Source organism: Drosophila teissieri, chromosome X (genome assembly GCF_016746235.2).
Source record: "Drosophila teissieri strain GT53w chromosome X, Prin_Dtei_1.1, whole genome shotgun sequence".
Lineage (NCBI taxonomy): Eukaryota > Metazoa > Arthropoda > Insecta > Diptera > Drosophilidae > Drosophila > Drosophila teissieri.
In genome coordinates, this window is record NC_053034.1 from 21,844,246 (window position 1) to 21,871,107 (window position 26,862).

Below are 26,862 nucleotides of genomic sequence, written 5' to 3' on the forward strand. Positions count from 1 at the left end.
CATCATCAGCATGATCATAATTATTCTCATTCCAATTCATTTGTCTGTCCGAATTCCTGCATAAAATTAACTCCCGCTCATGTCAGGCCAGAAAAATACCACCGACTGGCGGACTGACGGGTTAAGAGTGGTGTGGTGGGTTAAGAGACCTCAAGCGGAGAGTTTGAGCTGCATGCATAAGAGATACATGCATTCCAGATCTAACAGTGGGCCAACTGCCAACTGTGATAAAGTAGAAGGCACTAGCTATCTGTAATAATACAGAGGTTACTTTGTTTTTTTAAGATATCGTAATCAAATAGCATCACTTATAAATATAAAGTTAAGAACGTAAAGAAATTTTTTGGTTTTAATCTAAAAATTTGAAACAACAAACTAGTAGATTGCATTTTAATTACAATTGGTACGATTATATTTTATTTCAAAGTAGTGCTCTTTTAATTTTAAATTGAATTCATTCAATTCATCTCACTTTCGCAAGCAAGTCGAACAGTTTGATATTAGCATTTGACAACTTATTTTCACTATTCACATACTAGTTTTAGTTACCCTAACTTTATATGATGTAATAAGCAGAACGTGCTGGTCCAATTTTATTTTTCCAGCAGATACACAGATTGTGGACACATAAATTACCCCCGCAAACGAATGACTTAGACAACGAACTTGCTTCAAGAGGTATGCCCCCCGACGCTGTTGTTCTTGATCTTATTAGCAAATGGAGCGCAATTTAGTCAAACAGTTGTCAAGCGCTTTGATTGCTGTCTCCCACTCCCCCGTTTTAAAGTACCTGCTCCATTTGCCATCGGATTGTTCTTAAGATTGTTTTCCTTGATTGTTGTCTGTGGCTGACGATGATAATTACAATGATGTTGGTGATGCAACGCACAGCAACTCAGGTGTTGCAAGCTGCTGCTGCAGTGTCACATTTCACAGTTATTTGTTATTGTTGCACGTGCTCTTTTGATATTTTAATTTGCCTTTGTCGCTCGTCTGTCACGGCAGGCGGCGTTTTAATTACCTAAGGCAACGGCGATGCAAACATGCATCACATCTAATCATATAATATCAGCCACAATACCATGGATACAGCAACGAGCCGCGATTGCGTGGGTAGCAGGAAGCTCCGTCATCTGCAACTGCATCTCGTGTCTTGACTTTGTCTATATTTGCCATGAGTCAGGCAGTCAATCAGTCAGTCAGTCAGTCAATGTTGTGGGAATTTTCACATACTCGTACTCGAAACGCTTGTTTTTATCTTTTTATTTTTGCAGGTGTCTTTTCTATTACCGATTTTCTTCGGCTGTCCAATTGCCGATAGCTTGACTGTAAGGAATTTTGCAAAGAATTCTTCAATGGCGAAATACACGAAGATTTCCCTGCACTTGAGTTATCTTCCACCATTTTTCTTGGCAAATAAAAAGTCTTATAGTGCATTGTGATAGGTAAAATCAAGGCACACTGTTGCTATGCTCCAAACACAGCTTTAAAGTTGCTTGCGCAATCCATGCTCGCTCCCGAAATCTAAAAACATTTAGCTGCACTTAAAACTCAGTCCAAGCAACCGCAGCTGCTGATGATAGGCAGCTGTTTGAAGTGTCTGCAGTGGAAAAGGTGGTCTGTTTGGGACTTAAGTTACTGTACTTTACATAGAGTAAATCATGCTCAATGACTAAACTGAAATAATCATTTAATCCATTGGTAATACCTGAGTGATACCTACCTAAGTCTAAAAATGCATTATTATCACTTTTGTACAATGTATTTTCCCTGCATGCATGGAGCGATTCTCCAATTTCGTTGTGTTACACGATTCACTGGTACTACACTGTAATTAAAGTCTACGGCTTGTTGTGTGGCATTACGATCTGAGCGAGAATCGTCTACAACGTTCTCCATGTTGAAACCCATGTGGGTTGCCATTTACTCCTCGAACTGAATCTTTGCCGTCCCACTGCGAGTTTGCACCCCTCCTTGGCGTTTGCCTCAATGCATAATTTAAGCCACGATCAGCGCTGCGCAAACATTCCGTATTTGGCTGCAGCTGTCATAACATTAATCGAATTTGCAAAGTTTCAATTTCGTTTAGGCCGAAAAAGCAATGGGAAGCACAGCGATGCGATATGTGAATAATTAGGAAATCCAATTGATTGCCTCAGTGGCTGGCTGGCTGGCTGGCTGGCACGCAAGAAATGGTTTCGAAAAGATATTTCTATTTGGTTCCGCTGGAAAGGCAACGCCGATAATGTGAGGAAATCCTCCATCCAAGCTGGCTCCCATTAAAAAATAGTTGGGCGAAAATTGGTGTATGTCAATCAATTGGCCACCAAAATTATGGCCAACATGGGAAGCCGGCCAGTGAAAGTGTTGATATATTTACATTGAATACAGGTATATACTCGTTCATACATACATACTCGTACATCTGTAGACGGCGTAGCTGACCGCAGTGGTGGAGTTTTTTCTGCTGCCAAACCGGTGCAATTTTGCTTTCAGGAAAACCTATCGACATCCCACTTCCCCTCACGCCGTCATGGTCGTCATGGCCATCATGGCCATCAACAAGCCACCAGCTCCTTCTAGCCTCAGCCCCTTTCTTTCTTTTTTCTATTTTCATCTTGTCATAATTCCGTTGGACTTGCCCTTTTGGACAAAAACAGCAGAGAGATTTCGTTTAGAGACAAAACGAATTATTTGCACATTTTACAAACCTGCTGGGCTACACCACGAAAAAGTTATTATTATTATTATTTTAAAAACATACATATTTTGTTTTGAATGAAGTTCTAAGCTTTGTAAAAACCCATCACTGTTTCATTAGTTCTCTATACAAGTACTTGAAGCTGATAAAGCCTTAATTCAATGTTCTATATATGTATACTCAATACTTGATTTTGTGAATTTTGAGTCCATTTTCTTCTGAGTTTTCTCATGCCTGATTTTTTGACTGCTTTTTCTTGGCTAATTATGCCAGCTTTTTAACTATTTATCCATCCGCACCCATTCTCAATTAGATAAACTTAAGTCGCAATTTAGCTTGTTAAAGTCCCACTGTTTATCCTTATCTCTTTGTTATTTTCGGTAATTTGCTGTGCTGATTTATCGGCAAATTTGGATTTTTTGCAATATTTTCTGGTGTTGCAGTCGCGGTTTTCTTGGTTGAGCGCTTGGGCGATTTTCGAGTGCAGCAACAGCTGCTGTTTGGCAACAGTGTTGGCCACTAAATATTGCAGCAAGTATTTAACATACTAAAAGCCATAAGCTTTTTCGCCTTTACGACTATTTTTCGCGATACTTTCTCTTAATTATTCAACACAGCTATTTCCACAAGTATTATGCTTTAGAAACTACTTTGCCACATTTGTATTTTCTAATAGAAAAGCAATCTTGGGCTGTATTCAAATTAATACCTTTTTTGATTAGACCAAAAAATGTTCCCCAATACGACGTTGTAGTGCAACAATTTGGCTTTCAAAAGTCGGCAGCACTTGCGAGAGTGGGAATGGCTTCTGGGGTATTTGCGTTTGGAAAATGGAAAACAGCACTTCAAATTAAAAGGCTGGAGGGGAACGGCGGCTGGTCGAAACCGAAGCGAAGGCAGCCGGCTAAATGTTCCAGTGCTAATTGAAGAGTGAGCCGTACACGTATGGCGGTGTGTGTCTGGCCAATTACGCCTAATTGCTGCCAAGGCGACAACAGTGAAAATGAAAAGTGCCACAAATGACCAGCCGGACTTGGGACAGTGGAAAGCTTTGTCGTCGTCGGTGCCAAAGCGGGGAAAATCAGTGGAAAACGGGGGAAAAAGACTGCTCACTCACTGCAAGTGGCGAAATGTCAACAGCAAACAGAGAAATACCAAGCTAAATATCAACTTTCCTGGGCTTACAGCTCACAGCGCATCTTTGTGCTTTTCCACTGCTCCCCGCTCCCCTGCTCCCCTGCATGTTTTGCAGTCGCCTCAAGCATTTAGAGACCCAGTTTTAGTTCCTAAGCGGAGGTGGAATCAAAAAGCATGCCTTTCTGTCTTCAGCGTGTCTTTTATTTGGGATATGAGGATATGATATATATATTTGATTATATTTTAATTGGTTATGAATTGGAAAACGTTAACAAAGTTGTTTTCTGAAAGAAGTTCGTTACTAGTTTGCTTTGGTTAATATGCATTTAACTTTACTTTTTATCTTTGTGAACTTTTGTAATTTAGCCGATCACTAGTGCAGGGCTGTACTTGCTCCACTCCCCTAGTTAGCAACCAATTTGCCACTTGCACCAAACAATTTGCCATATCAGATGCCATTTGAGTGGTTTACCTCCAAACGATATCGCGCATACGCCGCTTGGTACCGCCAAAACAATGCGACCTCATGCCCCCCGCAACAAAACCATGCCACTCCCCCGTCTTTAAGAGCGTTTAACGGCTGCTTGAAAAGCTCGGAAAATGTTCCTAACCTTTGAAAATGTAATTTGGAGGGATAACCCATTTTCAATTATAAAACTTAAAAGTATATAGATTTAACTCTTTTATTTGTAGGTAGCACTACCTACTGTACTAACTAGAAGAAAAATTTTGTTTCATAATTTATATACATAAGTTTTTTAAGATATAATAATAAGATAACAAGTTTTTATTATATCATACCATAAAAAACCATATAAACATAATTTTGTAGGAGGAAATGCTTAAAACAAGTATAGTTTTTTATTAGTTAAGGAATGTACTTTTTGTGTACCTTTGCGTTTTTTGTCAAGCTATTTAGATTTTTTTTTGGCTTTTGATTTCAGTTTGGGTTTGGTTTCGGTTTCGGTTTCAGTTTGGGTTTTGTTTAATTGCCAACAAAGTGCTAACCGGTTCGCAGAAGCCGAGCACAATGACAACCGACCAGCGGCAGGCAAATGTCAAGGTGTTCCAAGGCAGAATACTGGCATTGCCAGCCGGTTAACACTCGATGAGTGTGTATCGGATCGGATTGGCTCGAATCTGATCGGATTCTGAGCAGGTATCATAAGTGGATTAATATTGGCGGAGAACAGGCGATTATTGCAGCAATTATGCGACCAAACTGCGAATGAAAAGATCAATCAAGTGATCGATGAATAGCAAAAGGCAATCGATCGACGGATAACTAAGCGATAAGTGAGCGCCTTTCGAAAGTGTGTGCGCCAAACAAAAGACTCTGGCAACGAACCTGCTATGCCGCGGGGTGATCGCTGTCGATTCGCTAATCCAAAGGCATGGCGAGTGTTCAGGGCACAAGTTTGCTACACTCGACAGGGTTATGAATGCTGGATTAGTGCCAATTTTTTAGATTAACCATCATGGGTTTTCTAAAAGAACAATATTCTTTAGCAATCAAATTAGGCGATAAATGCGCATACCTAAAAATACGCTTTTTAAAATACATCAGGGCCGTTGCTGCGAATTATTTTTACTGACTTTGGGTATTAACTTTAACAAATTACTATTACATATATGTGAATATGGAGATTTTATGCATTGCATATGTGTATCTGCATTTTCAATATGCAATTTATAAAAAAGTTTTTATATCAAATTGTTTTTAAAATAATACCCAACGATTTGTCTTTAAGTATTTAAAGCTATAATAAACACAACTTTTCATAATAATTTTTAAATGTTCTCCTCTTTTGCCTGCAGCTTGTCAATGAATCAGTGACATCACCTATCATCATAGCCCAATCATCTCAGCCAATCAGCAGCAATGATAGAGACCAGTAATCAGCAGCCTGGCGGCGGAGATTTCAGTGGCCGTCACTCGGCATCGCCGGCCCGCACCATTGACTCGCATGATTCCACCACCGGCAGCATGGACACCATTGTTGATCGCAGCCTGAATCGTGAGGAACTGCATCAGGTGGTGACCACCATCGAGCAGAGCACGAATACCACGAACATGGCGGGATCAGGAAGTCTGACCAACTCACAAATTGGCATGCTCCAAAGGGATGAGGATCGGAAACAGCAGGAGGACCAGGAGCAGGCACGTCAGGATGCCCAGAGTCACATCTATTCGAGTCCCGTCTACGACGAAAAGCCGCCAGCGGTGAAACTCCTATCCGCCGCCTTAGACTTGGATGCGGAAAAAGCCAAGGCCAACAAGGACGAGGATAATAAGCCCAAGTTGATTTCGCACCAAGAGTTCAAGCAACAGCTGGAGGAAGCGATGGCGTCGCGGAACCCAAACCAGGTAGGTCACACAATGCAATCAATTAACTTTAATCAGTGAATGGTGGTTAGTTCAAATTAGAATCTTTACTTTTTCATTTCTGTGATACCACGCTCACATGAAACGTCACTCAATTGAATATTGTAACAAATACCTTTTTCTTCTGTGCAGGTGAATGGCACCAAGAGTGGGGCCAACACCTTGGACTCCAGGATCAGCCGTAAACAGCGCTGTCCGCCAGAATTTATTAAGTACAAGGAAGGCAGCGAGGGCGGAGGCAGTGCCTCCTCATCGCTGTCTTCGAAGGATCGGCGCAAGCGGAAGGCGAGCAATGAATGCTGCTCGGCATTTCCACTGCAAATAGTGTTGGGCACTCTCCAGTTGCTCCTGGCCATATCGCTGGTGGCCCTGGGATCCCTTTTGATCGTCCGTGAGGCAGCGCTCTCCCTGGCGGGTTGCGGCATCTGGACGGGATTGATAGCCGCCGTCACGGGCTCCCTCGGAGTAGTGAGCATGCGCAAGACCCAGACAGCCTTTTTGGCCCTCAGTTTGGTCTGCATCGCCAGCAGCACCTTGGCTCTGGCCATTTCCGGAGTGGGACTGTCCAGGGATCTTAACAGACTGGCGGAGCAAAAGGGCGAACAGGTACACGTAACAGGTCTCTTCGCATTGAGGCGTGTTTCTCTAATGGTTTCATCCTTTCCAGTTCGACCTGATCAATGCCAACAGCGAGGTTTCCGCAGCCTGCGGCCTAATATTTGCCCTGTTTCTGCATTTCGTGGTCAGTATTGTATCCGTCTATCGATGCGCCCTCCAGATTTGCACCAAGTAAGTCGGCTTTCACTATTCACTATACATATATAAATGTTTAATTGGGTGTTAATTGGGATGACAAGTTGTAGTTGATTATTTTCAACAAAAGAATATTAAGTCTATCCATAAGCTTTTTACAATTGAAGCGACAGACAACAATAAATCTGCAAAACTGTCGTATTATACAGTAAAACTTCAAAAAACGTTCTTCAAAAATCTATATAAAAAGGATATAGGAAGATAGAATAACGGTTTTTAGATAGTAAACGCAGGAAATAAAATTTCGTGACTTGAGTTATCGCTAGCAGATAACGAGTTGGTATTTTCTACACGTTCGGTATGTTTGCAAAACACGGTCACACGGGCGAAAACATTCTTAAATAAAACTATATTTAAAAGTTATTTAATATTTGAGTTATATAGACTACTGAACTCGAAAAAATGAATTTGAGTGTAAATAGAAATTTGGTGAACGCGCATTTTAAAAACATCGCCATCGAAAAGGGAATCGATGTTTTCGTAAAGCCGAAACTATCGATGTAATCGATGGTAACATCGATTTTTTTGCAGCTCTAAAAAAACTTTATTGTTAATGTGTAAATAATAGTGATAAGAAGCAACACAGCTGTGCGGATTGCGAAGCGGATAGTAAAGCAGACGGCGTACGAAACGAGGGCGCATTAAGAAAGCGCTGCTTGTTGGCCGTAAGGGCAGCACGGAAACCAGAGAAATCCGGAGAAGCAACAGCGCAGTCGACAGCGACGCCCACGCAGCGGAAGTAATAAAAAAGAAAAGAGAAATCGGAAGCAGGGAGAGTTCGGAGGAGAAGGAGGAGGAGCAGCAGGAGGAGTTGGAAACGCAGGTGGGACTCGGGCTCTAGCTGGCCAAAATTGTGCAGCAGGATCTGGAAGCGAAGGAACCGCCAGGAGCAGCTGCCTCACAACGCTAGCAGCCATCGAAGTCATGCCGCTGGCCGATTCCCAAAAGGATCTCCGCCAGCAGCCTCAGCAGCAGCAGCAGCAGCATGTGTCCTCCACCAGCAGCAACAACAACGCGGAGCTGCAATGCAGCAGCAGCAGCGGATTGGGCCTGCAGCTGCGCCAGCGCATGCAAATTACCTCGTCCGGCTGCAGCAGCCTGGCGGTCACGCCCATGGAACACACGCCCACCGAGGACGAAGAGAGTTGTGGAGGCAGCAGCGGGGTCACCTCCTCGGTGACCACTGTGACATCATCGCAGCGTCGCCAGCAGCTGCAACAGGTGCAACAGCAATCTGCTTTGCAGGCGGCCCTCGAGCAGCATCACATCTCACCAGCAGCAGACCTGGATTCCGCCAGGGAAAGGCCGACGCATCGAACACTGTGCCCGCCGCCAGAACTAATGGAGCTGAGTGATTCCGAGTCCCAGGGAGGCGTAGAGACTGGCGGTAGAAGAGAAGGGGCTACTGGACGAAGTGCACCTGATTTGGAAGACACGGAGCCCCTAGACGAAACCGAAAACGAATTTGAGCTCAAGGAAGTCATTAAGGAGGGGCACGACAAGGCCGATCCCTCGCAGTTCGAACTCCTACGGGTCCTGGGCGAAGGTAGCTTTGGCAAGGTGTTCCTAGTGCGCAAGATCATAGGCAAAGATGCCGGAACACTCTACGCCATGAAGGTGCTCAAAAAGGCCACCCTTAAAGTAAAAGATCGCGTAAGGAGCACCAACGAACGCAAAATACTAGCGGACGTGGGGCATGCCTTCATCGTACGACTTCACTATGCCTTCCAAACTCCCGGAAAACTTTACTTGATACTAGATTTTCTTCGTGGTGGTGATCTGTTTACCCGTCTGTCGAAAGAAGTTATGTTTACGGAAGAAGATGTCAAGTTCTATTTGGCGGAACTGGCGCTTGCTATGAATCACCTACACACGCTGGGCATTATCTACAGGGATCTGAAGCCGGAGAATATTCTACTTGACGAGCATGGCCATATAGCCCTGACGGACTTCGGCCTATCCAAGCAGCCTTTGGATGGCTCAAAAACCTACAGCTTTTGTGGTACCGTGGAATACATGGCGCCGGAGATCGTGAACCGAAAGGGACACGATTTTGCTGCCGATTGGTGGAGTTTTGGGGTGCTCATGTACGAAATGCTAACCGGGAATTTACCTTTTCATGGCCAAACCCGCCAGGAGACTATGAATCAGATCCTTAGAAGTAAGCTGGGCATGCCGGAGAATCTATCGCCGGAGGCACAGTCACTGCTGCGGGCTCTCTTCAAAAGGAACCCCCAGAATCGTTTGGGTGCGGGTGCCCAAGGAATTTTGGACATCAAGGCGCACTGCTTTTTCGCCACCATCGACTGGGTGAGATTAGAACGAAAGCAGGTGCGTCCGCCTTTTATACCGGCGGTTAGCCGAGACGATGCCTTTTACTTTGATGTGGAGTACACCTCAAAGTCCCCCAGGGATTCGCCGGGTGGTCCGATCTCCGCATCTGCCCATGAGATATTCCGCGGGTTCAGCTTTGTGGCTCCTGTCCTCCTGGAAGGTCAGTGTGCCGGCTCGAATAGCTGCTCCACCAGTGCCAGTCCGCTGCATAGTATAGCTCCTATTCCTGCTGCTCCCGTGGGAGCCCCTCGAACATTACCCGGCGTCCTTCCCGGAAACTTCCATGCGGAATATAATCTGCTGCAAGAACTGGGCCGTGGAACCTTTTCAGTTTGTCGGCTGTGCGAGCATCGCGCCTCCAAGAAACATTATGCAGTAAAAATAATCGAAAAGGCAGCTGTGGCCGCCGCATCCACATCCACATCCGCCGATTGTTGGGAGGAGGTGGAGATTATGCTGAGGTACGGCAACCACCCAAATATCGTCACCCTGTACTCCGTTTACGAGGACGCGGGATCCGCCTATCTCGTGATGGAGCTGCTGAAGGGTGGCGAGCTACTCGATCGCATACTTGCCGTGGGTCAGATGTGCGAGAGTGAGGCGGGCGCTGTTTTGAGGACAATTGCATCCGCGGTAGCATATCTCCACGAGCATGGCGTGGTCCATCGGGACCTCAAGCCCTCGAATATGATATATGCCAGCATGCGGCAAACTCCCGAGACACTGAAGCTCTGCGATTTGGGTGAGTGCGCAGCGCAGCTTATTCAAATTTGGTTATAGCCTTGCAGTTCATTTTCCAGCTGGTGGCAAATGTGATTCCCTTTAAAAGCCTAACTTTCGTAATTAGAAGCTCATACTATTATTTGTTTTCTATATTATTTAGAATTGTTTCCACTTCCAAGGATTTATCCATTTCAAACTGAATATAATTTAAAGATTTTCGTTTTAAGATTTAATATGTACTTTGATGCGTGAGTTAAATCTCCGTTCTATTACAATTGAAATTGAAATTACTTGTTGGCAACATATCATTTAGAATCATGGTATAAAATCCAGGCGATGCTGGTGCTTAAATTAGAGTTCATAAAAACTGGGATTTATTTCTGCAAGGCTATATTTCGCTGTGCGCGTATTCCTTCTTGGTAGCAGGAGTAACCTTCCGATTTCCACTTAGGTTTCGCAAAGCAGCTGCGTGCGGACAACGGACTCCTGATGACGCCCTGCTACACGGCCAATTTCGTGGCTCCTGAGGTGCTGAAGAGACAGGGCTATGATCTGGCTTGCGACATCTGGTCTCTCGGTGTGCTGCTGTACATCATGTTGTCTGGCAGGACGCCTTTCGCCAGCACTCCAAATGATTCCCCAGACGTGATACTGAAGCGCATCGGATCGGGACACATTGACTTCACGAGCAGTCGCTGGGCACTGATCAGTGTGCCTGCCAAAGAACTTTTGCGCCAGATGCTACACATAGTACCGGAGAATCGGCCAACGGCGGCGCAAATTCTTGAGCACGCCTGGCTGCGGGAACAATTCGCCGGCGGCGTACAGCTTACGGAGTATGCCGTGGCGCCCGGGTCGCAACTTTCGTTGGGTGCCCAGCAGCAGCAACAGAATCACATCTCCATGGCTTTACGAGGAGCTGTTGATGCCACATTCCGGGCTATTGCCATACCTCAGGCGGCGAATGTGGGACCCGTAGAACTTTCCATGCTGGCCAAGAGGCGGGCCAAAGATCGAGCCAACCTGCACTCCTAATCCTGGGCGGCTTCATGGTGTCCGCGGCGCCAGGCCAAGAGGCAGATAATCCGAATAGTTTTCCGACTCTATAGTATTCTAATCCAATGCTGCTGTGCCATTCGGCGACGTCTTGTCAAGGGCAATGTGCACAAGCTTGGTTCACATCCAAATACGCTGGGCAATCCTCGCCAACGCTGTCGCAGCACCAAACTGCGTGTGGTTTAGTGTGGTTAGGAGGAGTCGAGGAATCGAGGAATCGGCCCAACTTTAAGTATTTGACAAGTGTTAATTATTTATTTTATATGAAAGCATACCAATATGCCAAGGCCGTAAAGCAATGTGCGGGGCATCTATATACACATATATAACTATACAAATACGGATATACACCTATATATAGCTATTTATATAACGAATCCTAAAGCAAGGGCCTAGAGAGCGTGTGTGCATGTGGCGCCAGAATCATCCCAGATGATGCCTGATGCCACAATATTTATCCCAAACTGGAAACTGAAGTGAAGCTTCTCGCACACACAAGTTTACAACATATAACAAAATACATACATATTTTTAATTAAATTAATCGTAGCTAAATTTTTCAACATCACCGTGTTATTGTTGTTTAACTAATTAATTAAAATGAACAAGAAAAAGAAAACTGAAAAAAGTATTAACAAAACAAAAAAAAGAAGAAGAATAAAAGTCACAATCCTTTTATATTATTATAACAACTTTTGTCGCCAAACTATAAAGAAAAACAAACATAAAGAACATAAAAAAACTGTGTAATAAGATAATAAGTCTAAAAAAGAAACTGAGAATCAAATAACAAGAGTTTCCCACAATTATTACTTGGAATGTCAATTTGCACAATGATATAAGAAACTAAGCAGAAGATATACATACATAACTACTATATTATACCGAATGTGTACATAAAAGCGGAGACTGTGCATTCGGGGCTATAAGGCAAAGGATATCAGAGAAGAGTATTTTATCAATAATTCCCTTAAAAATAAAATTAAACCAAGTTCTTTCCAACACTGCACAAGGGTGCATATTGTTATTTAATTGTAATTAAGAAGCGTAAATCCTGCTAACTTGCCTCAAAGTCCCGAAATGCACAGTTTAGTCGTAAAAATGCCGAGCAACAGTTGTGACAACATCAAATTGGTTTCCCATTTCGTTTGCTAAAGTCTTCCAACATACATTTTACCACTCAGCATTCCCTTTTGCGCTGTAACCAGATAAAGAAAGTTCCGAACCACACTTGGATGATTTAGAACCGAAACCGCGCCAATCGAGCGCGTTGTTCCATCATACTCGTACTGAATTCCAGATACAGATAGAATAGTGTCAAATAAACAACTTGTGTTTATGCAGAATTCCATTTGTCTATGCTAGTTTCCCAAGAAAAACTGATCCTGCTGCCCAACAACTTGTTTGCCTCTTGAAAGACAACAGAAATGTGATTTTATGATTTTCGGAACGAACTTCACACCTTCACCTTCGTATGCAATTCAACTTTGTTTTAATTCTGCCAAGGATACTTGTTGAAATTGTGTTGGAAGGAAATAAACAAAATAAAATACAAGCAAAAATGGAACAAATCGAATAAATTATGTACAAGATCCATGTGAATCGAAACCAATTCTTTTGCAAACTGCATGTGCAAGCCACCTGGAAATCAGTAATTTCCTTGCGATTTCTAGGCTTATATGTGGCTGCATGTGTGTGCATAGGAGGGTGTGTGTGTGCTTCCCGTATGTGTGTGCGTGTGTGTGTGCTACAAGGATTAATGCGCTGTGCCACTACTGAACTTACTGCTACCAAAAAACAAAACAATAACTTCATATACATATATACACCACCTAAACAAGGTTAGTTAAACTTGCAAATTTTTAAAATAGATAACTACCCTAGAATAAAACCGTATTTTCGTGCTGTTATGCAGAGGGGTTGGAGGGGTAAATGGTATGATTATCCTAAAATACATATTAAATTAGCTAGCTGCGGAGTGTAAGCAATGTATACACATTGTCATAAAAAACAGAAGTTATTTCACAGAGCTCTTGCGAAGAGCAGAACATTTTCGCCTAATAGTGGTTATGATAAACTTTTCCAGAATATGTTGCTTGTACAGCAATAATCTATACTTAAGTGCATTGTTTTGCAATGATGACAACCAACCAATTCGAAAGGAATATATTTCCCTGCTTTATATTCGAATAGATTCATACACAAATTATGAAACAAGGAAATAGTTACAGGCAGAAATAAGATTTCAGTGCGCGCACTTATGAGAAATCTATTCTTTTCTGGACTGCCGCACAATTATTTATTTAAAATTCATGTATACTTTAATCGTAAAACTCCTTTACAAAAGTGGCCTACTATGATAAAAACTCTAATTGTTTATTTATTATTCCGACCGGTTCGTTACAAAAATGTTCGGGTTGCACAAATAAGACAGAGACAACCGACAGTTTAAGCACACAATACAAGCAAACTTTGAAGCCAGCTCTCGCTGAATTCCCCAAGAACATTTATATCAAAATCATATATATGAATGCGTAAATATATTTTCTTAGTAGATTTTAACATTTTCCAGACCTAAGACAGCCCTATGATCGAATTCCGACATGATTAATTGTGAATTAATAAACTAATTAAATTAAACCGATTCGAAATTATTGTAATGTTGAATTTTTCAAACCAAAGTGAATGAAATTAATTGAAAGAGAAATAAAAATAAACAGTTCAAAATTGTTTTGATCTAATGGGGACTTCGCATAATACAATTTTATTGTATTGCCGTTTACCCGTTTTTCGTTTGCCTGATTATGAGACAGCACAAGTGAATCATTGTCATTTTTTTCGCTTCATTTGTATCGTTATAGATAAGGTCCTATCGCAAAACGGGCTTAAAGGCTTAAAAGGGCTTTCTACCCGTTTACAATGCAACCAAAAATTACCTTTTTATGAACAAAAGCATGCATCCATACATAAACTTCAGATCAAAAGATATTCCTAATGCTGAGCATCACATATTAAACCTCAATTTAATACAGTGTATGGCAATTTCGTTAAAGAAGAATATAAATATTTTCGGAAGGCTTCTGATTACAAAGAACAAAGAAAGCGTATATATTCCAAATAGAATCTGATTGGCATACATAAAAGAAAGTCAACCTTTTCTTATCGCCTGTGTTTCTTATCAATTATCCCAATAATTCTCTCCAGTTTCTAGTTAACAATATTTGTTGTTTTATTTTATTTTAATAGTTTTGTTTATGTAATACGCAGCTTAAATTAATTTTTATGTTTTCATTTGGAATCATAAGGTTTTGATTTGTGTAATTGAAAATATCGCCTCTGTTACTGCGGGGCTTTGTTCATCCTTTGTTCATCTATCAATCTTTTCGAGTAAAATAAATACACTTCATTACAGCAAATTATTGTACAGTTTAATTAAGTTGACTTGTGTTTCTGTTTTGTTTTGTTTTGGGTTGTACATAAGCAAATTATGTAAACTTTGAATGTTTTGAATTCGTCCTCGTGTGCGGGAGTGTAAAAAAATATAGATGGGCCTATTACGGCCGCATCTGTATCCGTTCGAATATTGCTGTGTCAAATTACGACTAATGTATAGGCCCGTGTGGCAGGACCTTCGTCCTAGTGCTTGCCTTTGCCCTTGCGACCCTTCTGTTGTTGTTGCTGTTGTTGTGACTGATGTCGCGTCGTGCCCGCCTCTCTGTCCTTATCATTAGTTTTCTCCTTGTTGGACTCGGCTGCTGAAAAGTAAAATTGGTTAGGCGTTGCTTTCATTAGGGTACAAATTTTTATACAAAAATGATGATTATTATGATTCTCAGACAAAACTCTTCGTTTATTGCAGTTTTAGTACAGAAATGTGATTGAGATAGTTTTTAAGATTGATCACTTTATGACTTTAGTTGAAGAACTATTGTTTACGGGTTAGCTTGGGACTATTTGCTCACCCGCCGAATCCGGGTCCTTAAGCTGAACTTGCTCCAGCGAAGGGGTCAGCTCTACCACCAGGGTGTCATCGACCGTCCCGTCCACCCGCCTTGGAGCTTCCGCTTGCTTGTGAGAGGTCCTGGCCTCATGAACAACCACCTCGCCTTCCTCTTCCTCTTCGACTACGTGAGCTTCCTCGGCAATTACGCCATTGAGCACGTTGACTGCTTCCTGGGCCATATTGGCCTGAGCCTGGCGGCGACGATGCTCGAGATCTCGTTTGTAGTTTTGCGTCCACTCCACGTGCTCCTTGTAATACTGGCAAACCGGGATCACAATCACCGAGATGTCATCAACAGTGGCTGCAGCCTTGCTATCTGCTAGTCGCCAGTGCCCGGAGTCGTTGATTTTGCCACGGGCACGGGCCACCAGCTCCTGGGCGACCATCGTATAGCGATGTTTCTCCGTTGGATATTTGGAGAGCGTCTGGAAGACGGTGCGTGAAACGGCCTCATTTTCGGACACATCCCACAGGCCATCGGTGGCCATGACGAGCACGCCGTAGTCGCCATCCCGGTTGTCCTCATCCGGAATGGAAACCACCTGTGTGAGATCTCGCTGCCTGACATCGGGGTGAGGCGTGAGGAATGGTTTTATCTGAATACCTGTGTTGATAGCCAAAAGCTCGTGGTCGCCAAAGCCGCGCGTGACTCCCAGCGTACCCAGCAAGCGACTTCTTTTGCCCTCGCCATTGACCACCGGCATGCAGAGATCTTCCATGGTTAGGGTCTTGTATGTCCAGCCACGCATGGTGCCCTGTCGGCAGAGAATGCGCTGCCCCATGTCCTTGACGTGCGGCCGCTTTGCGTACTCCATGGCCACATAATGTTTCCCCATGAGGTGCGGCTTCAATCTGGCCACATTCAGCAGACGTTCGCGCTCAGTTTCAGGCGTGTGGTCCGCCGAGAACGGCACTGGATAACAGCTGGCTTCCAAGGGATCCGGCTCGATCCCAGAGTCAGTATTTGTTTGTGGCCTCTCAGGAGTGGCACGCCGCTGGCAGAGCACAGCTCTGGAGTCTCCGGCATTCGCCACATACATCTTGCCATCGATAAACAATGAAACGCATGCGGTGCAACCGCCGGCATCTCGATAACGATCACTGTCCTGCGCTATCAGCGAGTCCATGTTGAAGAAGGCACTCTCCAGCGCCCCGATGATCAGCTCGTCCTTGGTCACCCGGCGCTGGAAGTAAATGGGGTGCGGGAATGTGGGATTCAGCTTGGTGCCATCCCCGCCACCATTTGTGGCGTCCGCATCCCGTGGGAGGAGCAGCTCCAGGCAGTCCACTAGCTTCTCGTGCAGGATGTGATGAAACTGATGCGAGGCGGCCAGTGCGGCTCCATATCCGGCGTGTCCGTCGAAAATGCCGAAGTATGTGTACGGGAGATCTGGGTGTTTATGCTCCGGATCCGAAAGAACTTGCCTGGGTATGGGAAAAAACACAGGAGCTTAGTTACTTGGCAAACTATTTAAGATTCATTGAAATATGAATATAGCTTAACATAATTCTGTACTTAATGGTGGGTGACTGTGCTGCACAAGTTAGCAAATCAGCTTTCAGCTATTACATATGTTACATTTATTCCACAAAATTTCTTAGCAATTAGATACCGTATGTTCCACATGTGGCACCTTATTGATTTTAAACATGTACACTGTCCAAAAAGTGGCATACACTAATTCTAAGCACTATCTTCAACATGCGTAAACAATTCTCTTAGTTGGTTCTTGCGGACATGTGACACTCGCGTCTAAGAAAACATTTAAAACAAATACATCTATCTCTAAGAATAAACTCACGAGTTCAGTTCCAGTGGCGCAACCCTCGGCAAATATCTACAACCTACACTGTACATTCCCTACAAATCAAGGCTTTTATGTAAAGAACAAGAAAAACATGTACTTCACCTGCGACCAAATTGAAGAGCAATTACTAAATCTGTATAAAATGGCGGGTGACTATGTATAGAAGGCAGATTACGACTCATCTGCCATTAGTGACAGAGAATAAGGTGCATTCTTATAGTGCTTAAGGCTTTTGTTTTGATCATCTTCACTGTCTTCAGACTTTTTTGCCACCAAATTGTATCTTTTGCATATGTAAACCTATTGGTAACCCTATAAATGCATTTATATTTCATTAAATATTGTTTGTCTAGAAAGCGAGGCCAGTAAGCAAACAGATACGAAAAATAAACACAAAAATAAGTAAAGAGCAACAGAAAATCCTGAAGAGACTGGCAATTAATTTATAGTAAGTAGAAACAATATATTGCTTCAAGTGTCCTAAGAATTATATTTCTACACTAGCTTAAGGCCCTCAGCTGCTATAGCTCATTCAAAATTCCGCATAATTTTAATTATGCGTTAATTTCTCAATAATAATAATAATAAAATTTCTACATATTTGGAGGCAAGAGTGTCTTTCACTTCAGTAAAATCCCAGTAAGAATTTAGTTCTGCTTGATTAACAAATCTCTCAGACTTAATACATTCCTTAAGATATGCGTAAGTGCAAATGTGAAATGGTTTGCCCAGATGGGGCAGTAGTGTGTCATAGATGAAACAGGAAGCATAAACCAATATATACTGTATATATATTATAACGCTAGGAAATGATAAACCAGTGCGGTGGGTACTCTGGTGGTGCAGATCAAAATGCTAGTAAAATCAATAGACCCATGTGGCGATCAATAGAACCATCGACTGCCCCACTCACCGGCAGAAGGCGCCCTGGTCCTCGTTCCACTCGGATTTGCCGGAGTTGACGCACTCGGCGTATCCGGTGCCCCAGGGCAGGAGGTTGATGTCACGCGGCACGATGATGGGCCGCACGTTGTGGTCCGCCGAGGCGCGCAGTTCGTCCGGCGTGAGAAGCTGCAGAAAGGGCGGCCGGGCATAGGGGAACTTGTCCGGCATTGGCTGTCCGCCGGAGCCGCCAAACCGGAGTCGCTGGTGCGGCGAGCTGTGGTGGTGCCCGCTTCCAGCGCCGATGGCCCGCTCCCCGCTGCCCGGCAGGGGGGGCAAGTCGGGCGCTATGGCCGAAATAATACGCTCCTTAAAGTTACTAAACATTTTCGTTCTTTTTGTCTATCGCTCTCTCGTTTACTCCCGTGCGCTAGTGTTTCGCGCTCTCGCTCACTCCCACTGACGTGGCGAGCTTGCGTTGTTGTTGTGCTGCTTCTTCTTCCACTTGATTCCCTTCGATCTTTGGAAAACTGGGCTTATCGGCTATATTGGCTGCTGGTTTACATATACGGCGACGTGGGGTCTCCGATCTTGTGCACTGGGCTACGGGAAACGCGAGTTTTGCGCTATTCGGCGACAACTTTTCGGTTTATGGTGTGTTTTTTTTTACAAAGTAAATCGATTGGCGCACAGTGTGGCCGTGCACGCGGGCTCTCAGAATACCAACGATGTAGAGTGAAAAATACCAAAACTAACCATGTAACTAAAATACAGTAATATTTTTAAAAGCGGCAAATCTTGTTAACTTTGTGTAATTTTGAAATATAAAAAAGCTATAAATGACGCAAAGTATGTGTCGCTTCGAAAGAACAATGAGGACGTCAAGTTCGTGGAAGGTCTTGGAGAGTGCTGGTTTTCAAATTGGCGTCATGAACTGCGAACCCACATCTATGTTTTAATGAGTGCCTAATAGCTAACTAGTTATTATTATAGTTACATATAACTAAGTAGTTATTATAACTAGAATATTCTAGAGGGAATAAAACACTTCTTCACTTTATTGCAGAACGGAACACAGTGAGCTGCGCGACGTGATTATCAAGTCGAATGCTTCGGGAATCGCTCTGGACCAACAAAAGGTGGACCAGTACATCAAGGCGATGTCTCTGAATGGCAGTGAAAAGGTGGGCAGGATTCTGTTGAATGCAGTGGGTCCTTTCTTAATGCGACTTCATTTCCTGCAGGTGAACACCGAGAAGCTAGCGGCCATGTGGATGTATGCCACTCAAATGGGAAGCCTTCCGCCCACAGTCCGCAAACTGACGCCTCCATCGCGGCAGATCATGCTCATTCCCTCCACCGCCGGCACTGGGGTAAGCTGAATCCTGAGATTCCGAATCCGCGAGTCAGCGGGTAAGGGGTATACTAGACCCTTTGAAAAGCTTGGAGCAGCAGTGGGCCATCTGTTCGAACCTATAAAGTAAATGGGTTCCCAGTAATCTGCAGCTCTAGCCGAGCTAAGTTTATGTTATTATGCTATTTTGAATTTTGAATTACCGTCGAAATGAAAGGTAGCAGCTTGGACTAGAAATATTTTGTTGTTAGTACTCAGTTAGTGCTTTGTTAGTAATTTGTTTTTTAAAAGTATAAACAAAGCTCTGGCTGTTCAAATTGAATATGCCGGAGGTGTTTAAACTGAGATTTAAGTTTTTGTCAGATTTTCTTAACCATTCATACACAAGACGAAACAGATAACATTGAAGTAATTAAAAAACCGATTTTTGTTTAAATTATTATATGCAGATGGCACCACCACCACCAACACGCTTGCCACCTCCGCCGCCGGGCGCGGGACTTCTGCTTCCTGTGCCTCCACTGCCGCCGCACTACCGTGGGATGACCCTTCCCTACATGCGACCCGGGCCCGGATCCGTGCTCTACGCCCACCCGGCCAGCCAAAGCGGGACGTACCGGACGCACAAGAGCACCAAGTCGGCGGAGATCAATGGACAGCGAAGGCGGCGGCGGGCGGGAAAGTCTGATGCCAATCGCCGGCAGCGTCGCAAATCGGAGGCGGATGTCCTGGACGGCGCTCCTAATTTCCAGTACACGGGTCTTGATCGAGCCATAGCCGATAGCTTCTTGGCCAGGCAGGAACAGTCACAGGCGGGCAGTCACGTCGACTATTCGTCGTCCGCCTCCTCGGACTTGTACGGCGGTCAGAGGGCATCCTCCAAAACGAAGATCGTCTGCCGGGATGTGGTGATGTGACGGGAAGAGCTTCCGCTTTACAGGACCTAGTTTCCCAGCCTTTTGTATATATTCTTTCCACGGAGCGACGACGAAGTCCCATCACAGTGAGGCGTTGTCAGATAAATTACCCGTTTTTAGTCCTACCCATAACTCAACTCTATCAACGTACTTACATATGCGCATAGCCTTTAAGACACATAAATATGAATCGAATAAAGATATATTAAACAACGGAATTCGATTATTGAGATGACCTTTAAAAATTAATTTTGCATATTAAACGATTTTTAGATGAAACACTAATCGAAAATGATGTTTGGCGGCTCGTGCACTAAATTATTAACCGAGAAGCTCGTAACAACGATGTTCTTACTTAGCAGGACAGCAGTTAAGGATGGTCTAGGATAAGCCATTTTAGACTTTTTAGTTTGTTAACCGAACTAGTTGCGTGAAGAGAAATCTTTCAGTTGCAGGATGGGAATATTTTATTTACTTCTGACAACCTGTGTGCCCTCGGGCTGAGTTTATAGAATTAGTAAAGAGATGTAAATAGTTCTCCCTAAAAGTCCTCGTCGCTGTGGTGCTCCGCTTTGTTGGCGGTCTTCGGTCGCAGCGGCAGTTCGCCAGTCAACTTTGAAATGCTAATGTCATCGATCGAGTTCAGATCAACTGGGGGTAAATCAATGAGGTAAAGTTTGGTTATAGGTAAAGGACGTAGTAGCTACATGACTCACAATCGTCATCGCCGGCGCCCAAGGCAATGTTGCTCATCCCACTAATTCCGCTAATGGCGCTCATGCCACTCATCCCGCTCATGCCCATGATCTCGCCCACGTCCAGTTCGCTTTCGGAGCTCCCGAAGCTGCTGTCGTCGTCCCGGGAGTTGAGCATACTGCTGCCGGGTCCGTTGCGGCCGTTTCGATGGGTGCCACCTGCGTCTCCTCCAGCCGCAGCCGCTCTCCTGGAGCCCCGGGCTGCCCTGGCATCGCTACCTCCTTCGGGGCCGGCGGCGCCTCTTCCTAGGATATGCGTTATGCGAGAAGGAAAATATGAACGAATTGCTTGTTTGGGTTTTCAGCTCAACTTAACAGCGCAGTGTGCGAAGCATTGTTTCACACTTGTACACACGTTTGCGAAATCAGAACTTCCTTACCTCCGACTGCCTTCCTGCTTCTGCCCGTTGTGGGTCTAATCCTGGAGGTGGCAGTACCCGGACGTTTTCCCTGCGCCGAGACCAGGCTGTTCTGTTGCATCAGCTTGTCCTCGTCCCGTATGTCGGGTATCTCCGAGTCCAGGCCGAAGACACTTCTGCCATTGACCACCATGTCGAGGCCGGAAACCGCTTCGCCGCCATCGTCGCCCTCATCCTCGTCATCCAGATCGTCGTCGTCGTCGTCGTCATCGTCCTCGATGAGTCCCTCCGGGATGAAGGGCATGGAGTTCTCTGCGGGCTTTTGCAGGATGGGTGAGGCGATAGGTGTGGCACGTTTGGTACGCAGCTCCAGTTGGGACTTCAGAGCATCGCGTACATGCAGCCTGAGGAAGTAGCGCTGGAAGAGCTCCTGCAACTCCTTCTCGCAGTCCTCGAACTCGGCCATGTGCGCCGGTCGAATGCGATGCAGTGCCTCTAGTCTTTGGCGGGTTCGCTCGAGCTCCGCTCGACGCCGCTGCAGCTTGGAGCCCAGGGCATTGAGCTCCACCTTGGCGGCCTCCAGTTGGGCTCTGCTCGATTGGAGGCGAACCTGGCTAGCTTGGATGGCGTTCTTCAGGGTCCTCTCCACATTGAGCAGCTCCAGGGGTCGTTGGGATTGGGACATCCGCGATTCCTTGTGGAGCAGTTCCTTCGAAAGCATCTCGCATATGGTTGTGCCTCGCTGAGTTAAGTCTGCGGCCAGTTCGCGAGCCTTACGCAACTCCTCCGCTTTGTCGCCAATATCCACGGGATTCAGGCTCCTATACTGGTCCCTTTGGTCCTCCTCGTCGTTGTCCGCTTCGTTTTGTCCTGGGGATGTCAGGAGTCGGGTTACCTTCTGTAGCTCGGCCGCCGTAACCGCAGCAGCTGCATACAGTTTCCGGGGATTAAGACGAATGGCCGCCTTGGTCACAAAGAACTCGGTGGCCGAACGGACGAGGAGAACCCGCTGCTCCTCCGATTCCACGCCGCCGGGCAAAGTGGCTCCCGGCTCCATCAGACCTGCTAGCCATTGAAGGAGCTCGGCAACTATGTGGAAACTGGCCAGGCTGCCATGCTGATTGGCCAGGGATTGGAGGGGAAACACACGCGGGAACCCCAACAGCTTAAGATGTTCCCCCAGATCTGGAAGAGAGTCAGCATGCCCGCGTTAGGAGGAGGCAGGTGGAGGAGGGAGTCAGTACGCACCTCGCACATCCTTGAAGGACATTCCTGGATTCCGACGAGTTCACCTGTTTTCGATGCGCCGGCTGCGCTGACAATTGCATTTTCCACACCGTCATTTGTTGTGGTCGTTGGCGCCTTTGTTTGGGCCATCGAAACCCAAATTGAAGGTTGCCAGGTTACGGAAAGGGCACTGCGAGAAAATACGATTACAAACTTTTACTTTTAAGCATTAATGTGTTTCTAAAATATATTATTAATATGAAATAACAAATATTGTAAACAATATAATTCGGAAGATTTTCATATTTAATTCTTGTGTGAGGAATTGTAATAAACACAAAGGAGAATGCTATAGTCGAGTTCCCCGACTATCAGATACCGTTTAAAATTTTACAAAAAATATAAACAAGCATAATAATAAACAAAAAGTCTCAAAAACAGATATACATAAATGTAAAAATAAAAGCGAAAGGATATATGTATGTTTAATCCTTTATTTAAATTACATTTTTCGTTAGATAAGCCCAGATTACTGTCATGCTATGGATTTTCTCGCAGTGTCCCCCTGCAAACTTTGGCTAATTTTCATTCGATTGCTGTGGTCGGTCGTACGATTTTCACCTAGGAAACGGTTGCGCGGTTTCCTTTCTATTGGAAATGTAGGGGTTGCTAAAGAGGAATTATTGAAATACATTTGGGATTTTTCCGAACTCAGTTTACCCGACAGAGGGCGCTACTATCGCGACTGAAACTGACCTTTTGCACACACAATTTCCAATTGATGTTCTGTATATTACTGTATAATTGATCTTGTAATCAAAGCGAGGATTTTATCTAATTTCCGCTCAATTTCAATCTCTTTCTTTATGCCACGGCCCGCCTTTAATCAGCGATAGCTTTCAGTTTCCGGCCTGCGTTTGAAGTCAAGAGGAAATACAAGTTGTACCCTGGGTTAAACACTTGCACTTACTTAAGTGCACATTTGAAATTCTCAAAAGCGCCACTTGATTTCCTTTGTAAATTGTTTTGCCTGCCTAAACTTGAAATACAATTTTTTCGTTGTATATTGCCAATTAAAATAAAGTTGCACTAACATAATTATACATCGAGACATTGGCAAGCTTGACTGTACGCAGTAGTCGCCTACAAACAAAATAAAAAGGAATCGAAATTTTACTGTTTGAATTGTGTCGATTATGTTAAATAAGTATTTGAATCAAACTTACATACTTATCAGTTTAACATCGGTTTTCTGCCAAATCCAGCCAAAGTTGAGGCAGATGATGGGTAAATTAGGCTATGTTGTTTTGCAAGGTTAATATTCCCATCTTTCAAGTCAAAATAGATATTTTAATAGTCTACAATGCCTTATTTGTTTTATTTATATTTTTTTATTTATATCATTCGCACTTAATTAAAGCCATTCAGCTTCTGTAGTTCAAAAATCGAAAATAGTCAACTGGTATTTTTGCTTCATATAAATCTTTACTTGGGTGTAGTGTTTTAAAAATCATAAATGTTATTATAATGGTCTTGTTATATGGACTTTTGTACACATGTATTAAAGTATTCTATACCTACATACATACTACATTGATAGTAATTATTGCAAAAGGCTCGTAGATCTCGACTTAAAGTTTCCCCATTGCTTTAAGTTATTAAATTTTTTTTGTACACACAATTACATTTTAAAATAGATGAGCATAGCCAGGTTATTTCCGGACAATGCGTAATGTATGCTGAATCCTTAACATATATGTATGTAGTATAAGTTTAATTTGATGGGAAGGTGATATGAAAGGTAAAAGTGTGATGTCTGAGAGCTCTCAACATCTTTTGTTCATCGGTGTAATTTGGAAACAGCCTAGTGTGTAAGATTTTCAATTTTTTCGTTTATTGCTATAAAACATTCAAACATTTTCAGATCATGCTGATAACCGACTTTTTAAACAACGACCAACCAAAAGTCGATTGCACAAAAAAGTAATTCAAATAAATAAATGGAAGTGGGCTCAAACCTACGAGATCTCACAAACTTATTTGTAAATGTAATTGTAATTTCGTTTTAATATTGTATTATGGATGGTAAATGGTAATAAATTTTAAAGGTGCTGATTTGCTAATCCAAATTTGATGAAATGGTAGATACTCGGGTCAACCCCAATCTGATACAAAACTTTATTACCTATCCTATTTTGGATATGTTTTAAAATAATAGTAAGACCTTTTTTTGGATAATCAAATAAACTGGCAGCTTCTAAACATGAGGCAACTCTTAACACATCCTATAGTGTTTTGTTTGAGTTTTGTTTAGTTGGTAGGACTTCTGTGGATCGTTTAAGATCCTATAACTAAAATAGCATTCTAGCTTAATCCATATAGTGTCCGTAAAAAGAACTTGCCAAAATAAATCGGTATAAAGTGCGTACAGGTAAAAGCCTTTTCTGACCTTTGATTAATTGACTACCCAGCCCAGTCGATCTAATAAACAATACCCAACTGAAACTCTGAAACTGAAACTGACACTGTTTAAAAGCTTAGAATTCTAACCATTTTAAATATAAAAAAATTATGAAATAATCGTGTTAATATAATATGTAAACTACTAGCCTTTATATATGTCAGTTTCTTTGGTATATTGTGGACAAAATTCAGGGTGAAAAGGTGATCGGAACTGAGAAAGAAAGGAAAAGAGAAGGTTTAAATTTATTTTCAAGCTAAAATGTACTTTATATATATTTAAATATTAATATAAATATTTAAATTATATTGTTATTAATATTTAAATATAAAAGGCTTTCTTATTGACCTTCATCGGTGCATACCTTAAAATAATTGGAATGAATGAATTGAATTACACACACTTCCTCAATCTTAAGTTTTCATTGCTTTGATTTCATTTAGTGTAGTGTTACATGAAAGTGTTGATGAAATTTACGAGTGTATTGAATGTTTATTGTGGAAAGTACTGCTTGACTTTGCATAGTTTAAAGCTATGTGATTTGTGTACACATTTCAAGGCGAGTGCAAATGCTTTTATCCGATTGGTTTTAGTAGGGTTTTCGTTTTCTTTCCGGTGTCAGCTAGAAAATATCAAGGAAACCCTGTCAGATTGTGCCCCTACTTTTAACCTAACTTTCTCAGAAGCGTCTGCATATTGTGATAGCCACATCAATGGCCCCAAGGAAGCGCATCTCGAGGATTGCACCGCGCAGTGCGGCGCCAGTGGAGCAGGTGACTGAGATCAGCAACGGCCGCTCGGTTGCCACCCAAACCGATGTCCAGGCTACGGGTCCACAGAAACGCAAGAAGGGCCAGAACAAGGTCAAGCCGCTGGCCCCGCACGTGGCCACCATCCTGATGCCGGCGCTCAATCCACAGACACTGCCAGTGGCCGCAGCCGAAGAAGGAAAGGGGCAGTCGGATGGACTGCCATCGTTTGTGCCCGGTCCAAATGAGAAGTCCTGCCAGGCGGTGGCCGACGGGATCGCCGACCCGGGCGATCGGGTCATCACCCCCAACTCCGGCGAACGGCAGATAAACTACCTGAAGTCTCTGGTGAGCAATCGTCGCGAAGAGGCCAACCTGTGGGATCGCAACCGTCTGGAAATGCTGCTGGGCCAGATCAACGGCGACCCTCCGCCGCGCTGGAACTCGGCCACCCAGATGTGGCTAGAGGTCGACAGGCTGGAGCAGCGCATAGAGGCCTACGACCGCGGGGAGCTGCCGGTTGCCAAGAAGTGCAAGGTGGACGGGGCGCAGGAGGAGGGCCACGACGAGGGGCAGGGGGAGGAGCTACAGGATGAGGGACAGGATGAGGGACAGGATGAGGGACAGGATGAGGTGCCGGCAGATGGACAGGACGAGCGGAAGACTGCAGGAGGGACTTAGGAAGTGGAGACCTACCTTCACTGACACCTCTTCCCATGGCTCACGGTTCACACTTCTCTACTGATAGTATCTCACAGTCGACAAATCCAACATTAGATATTCAATGGCAACACACAACAAGCGGATTATCTCATAAATTTACTTACAAGATTCATTACTTGGAACCTTGAAATTGGTCTCAGTCAGTATCAATCTTCAGAAATGGAAAATGCAAGCGAATAGGTTTATTACAATTACAGTTGCAGTGAGTTAGATGCACCATTACAAAAGACGCATGTAACCATTGATGATGACAATAACATAAACATATAAACATATTTCTAACGGTCTTTCTCATTCGTTGCAAGTGATTTTTGAGGTAATAGTCCCTAATGCCACGAGAGAGCCTTTTAAATGCAGCCGCCACATGACAGGTCTCATTCCGGGCAGCCATAAGATTCAGTCTGTGACTTTTAATTGCAATTCAAGTGGTGTGAATCGCTTGTTACCATATGAATGCCCCGAGTCGCGGTGATG

At 43.8% G+C, this 26,862-nt stretch overlaps 5 protein-coding genes and 1 long non-coding RNA gene across 11 annotated transcripts; 3 read left to right on the top strand and 3 right to left on the bottom strand.

Annotated features, from left to right (window-relative positions):
* Nucleotides 1–1,850: 1,850 nt before the first annotated feature.
* LOC122624785 lies at nucleotides 1,851–2,896 on the bottom strand. Its single transcript, XR_006326511.1, has 3 exons — nucleotides 2,712–2,896; nucleotides 2,414–2,643; nucleotides 1,851–2,269 (listed from the first exon to the last, which is right to left on the bottom strand). It is a non-coding gene; the product is annotated as an uncharacterized LOC122624785 (long non-coding RNA).
* Nucleotides 2,897–4,802: 1,906 nt separating this feature from the next.
* On the top strand, nucleotides 4,803–20,325 carry LOC122625296. 5 transcript variants are annotated; one of them, XM_043805376.1, is made up of 7 exons: nucleotides 4,807–5,134; nucleotides 5,657–6,206; nucleotides 6,357–6,830; nucleotides 6,892–7,013; nucleotides 18,910–19,027; nucleotides 19,088–19,216; nucleotides 19,647–20,325. In XM_043805376.1, the coding sequence occupies exons 2-7, from the start codon at nucleotides 5,721–5,723 to the stop codon at nucleotides 20,112–20,114; spliced, it is 1,797 nt and encodes a 598-aa protein (XP_043661311.1). In that variant the 5' UTR covers nucleotides 4,807–5,134; nucleotides 5,657–5,720; the 3' UTR covers nucleotides 20,115–20,325. The 5 variants fall into 5 exon arrangements, with proteins under 5 accessions (XP_043661310.1, XP_043661311.1, XP_043661313.1 ...); XM_043805375.1 differs by having other exon boundaries at nucleotides 4,803–5,134; nucleotides 18,910–19,216; XM_043805378.1 differs by lacking the exons at nucleotides 4,807–5,134; nucleotides 5,657–6,206; nucleotides 6,357–6,830; nucleotides 6,892–7,013 and adding an exon at nucleotides 18,634–18,692.
* Nucleotides 7,544–11,813, top strand: LOC122625294 (ribosomal protein S6 kinase 2 beta). The gene is made up of 2 exons (XM_043805371.1): nucleotides 7,544–10,113; nucleotides 10,546–11,813. The coding sequence occupies exons 1-2, from the start codon at nucleotides 7,962–7,964 to the stop codon at nucleotides 11,127–11,129; spliced, it is 2,736 nt and encodes a 911-aa protein (XP_043661306.1). The 5' UTR covers nucleotides 7,544–7,961; the 3' UTR covers nucleotides 11,130–11,813.
* Nucleotides 14,557–18,555, bottom strand: LOC122625295 (protein phosphatase 1H). 2 transcript variants are annotated; one of them, XM_043805374.1, is made up of 3 exons: nucleotides 17,875–18,555; nucleotides 15,113–16,578; nucleotides 14,557–14,902 (listed from the first exon to the last, which is right to left on the bottom strand). In XM_043805374.1, exons 1-3 carry the CDS (start codon nucleotides 18,228–18,230, stop codon nucleotides 14,787–14,789), a joined length of 1,938 nt encoding a protein of 645 aa, XP_043661309.1. In that variant the 5' UTR covers nucleotides 18,231–18,555; the 3' UTR covers nucleotides 14,557–14,786. The 2 variants fall into 2 exon arrangements, with proteins under 2 accessions (XP_043661309.1, XP_043661308.1); XM_043805373.1 differs by having other exon boundaries at nucleotides 14,557–14,905.
* A 299-nt stretch (nucleotides 20,326–20,624) lies between the features above and the next one.
* On the bottom strand, nucleotides 20,625–22,536 carry LOC122624611 (clusterin-associated protein 1). The gene is made up of 4 exons (XM_043804266.1): nucleotides 22,477–22,536; nucleotides 21,250–22,413; nucleotides 20,831–21,115; nucleotides 20,625–20,765 (listed from the first exon to the last, which is right to left on the bottom strand). Exons 1-4 carry the CDS (start codon nucleotides 22,496–22,498, stop codon nucleotides 20,656–20,658), a joined length of 1,581 nt encoding a protein of 526 aa, XP_043660201.1. The 5' UTR covers nucleotides 22,499–22,536; the 3' UTR covers nucleotides 20,625–20,655.
* A 2,989-nt stretch (nucleotides 22,537–25,525) lies between these two features.
* LOC122624593 lies at nucleotides 25,526–26,632 on the top strand. The gene has a single exon (XM_043804231.1). The coding sequence runs from the start codon at nucleotides 25,630–25,632 to the stop codon at nucleotides 26,344–26,346; it is 717 nt and encodes a 238-aa protein (XP_043660166.1). The 5' UTR covers nucleotides 25,526–25,629; the 3' UTR covers nucleotides 26,347–26,632.
* Nucleotides 26,633–26,862: the final 230 nt, after the last annotated feature.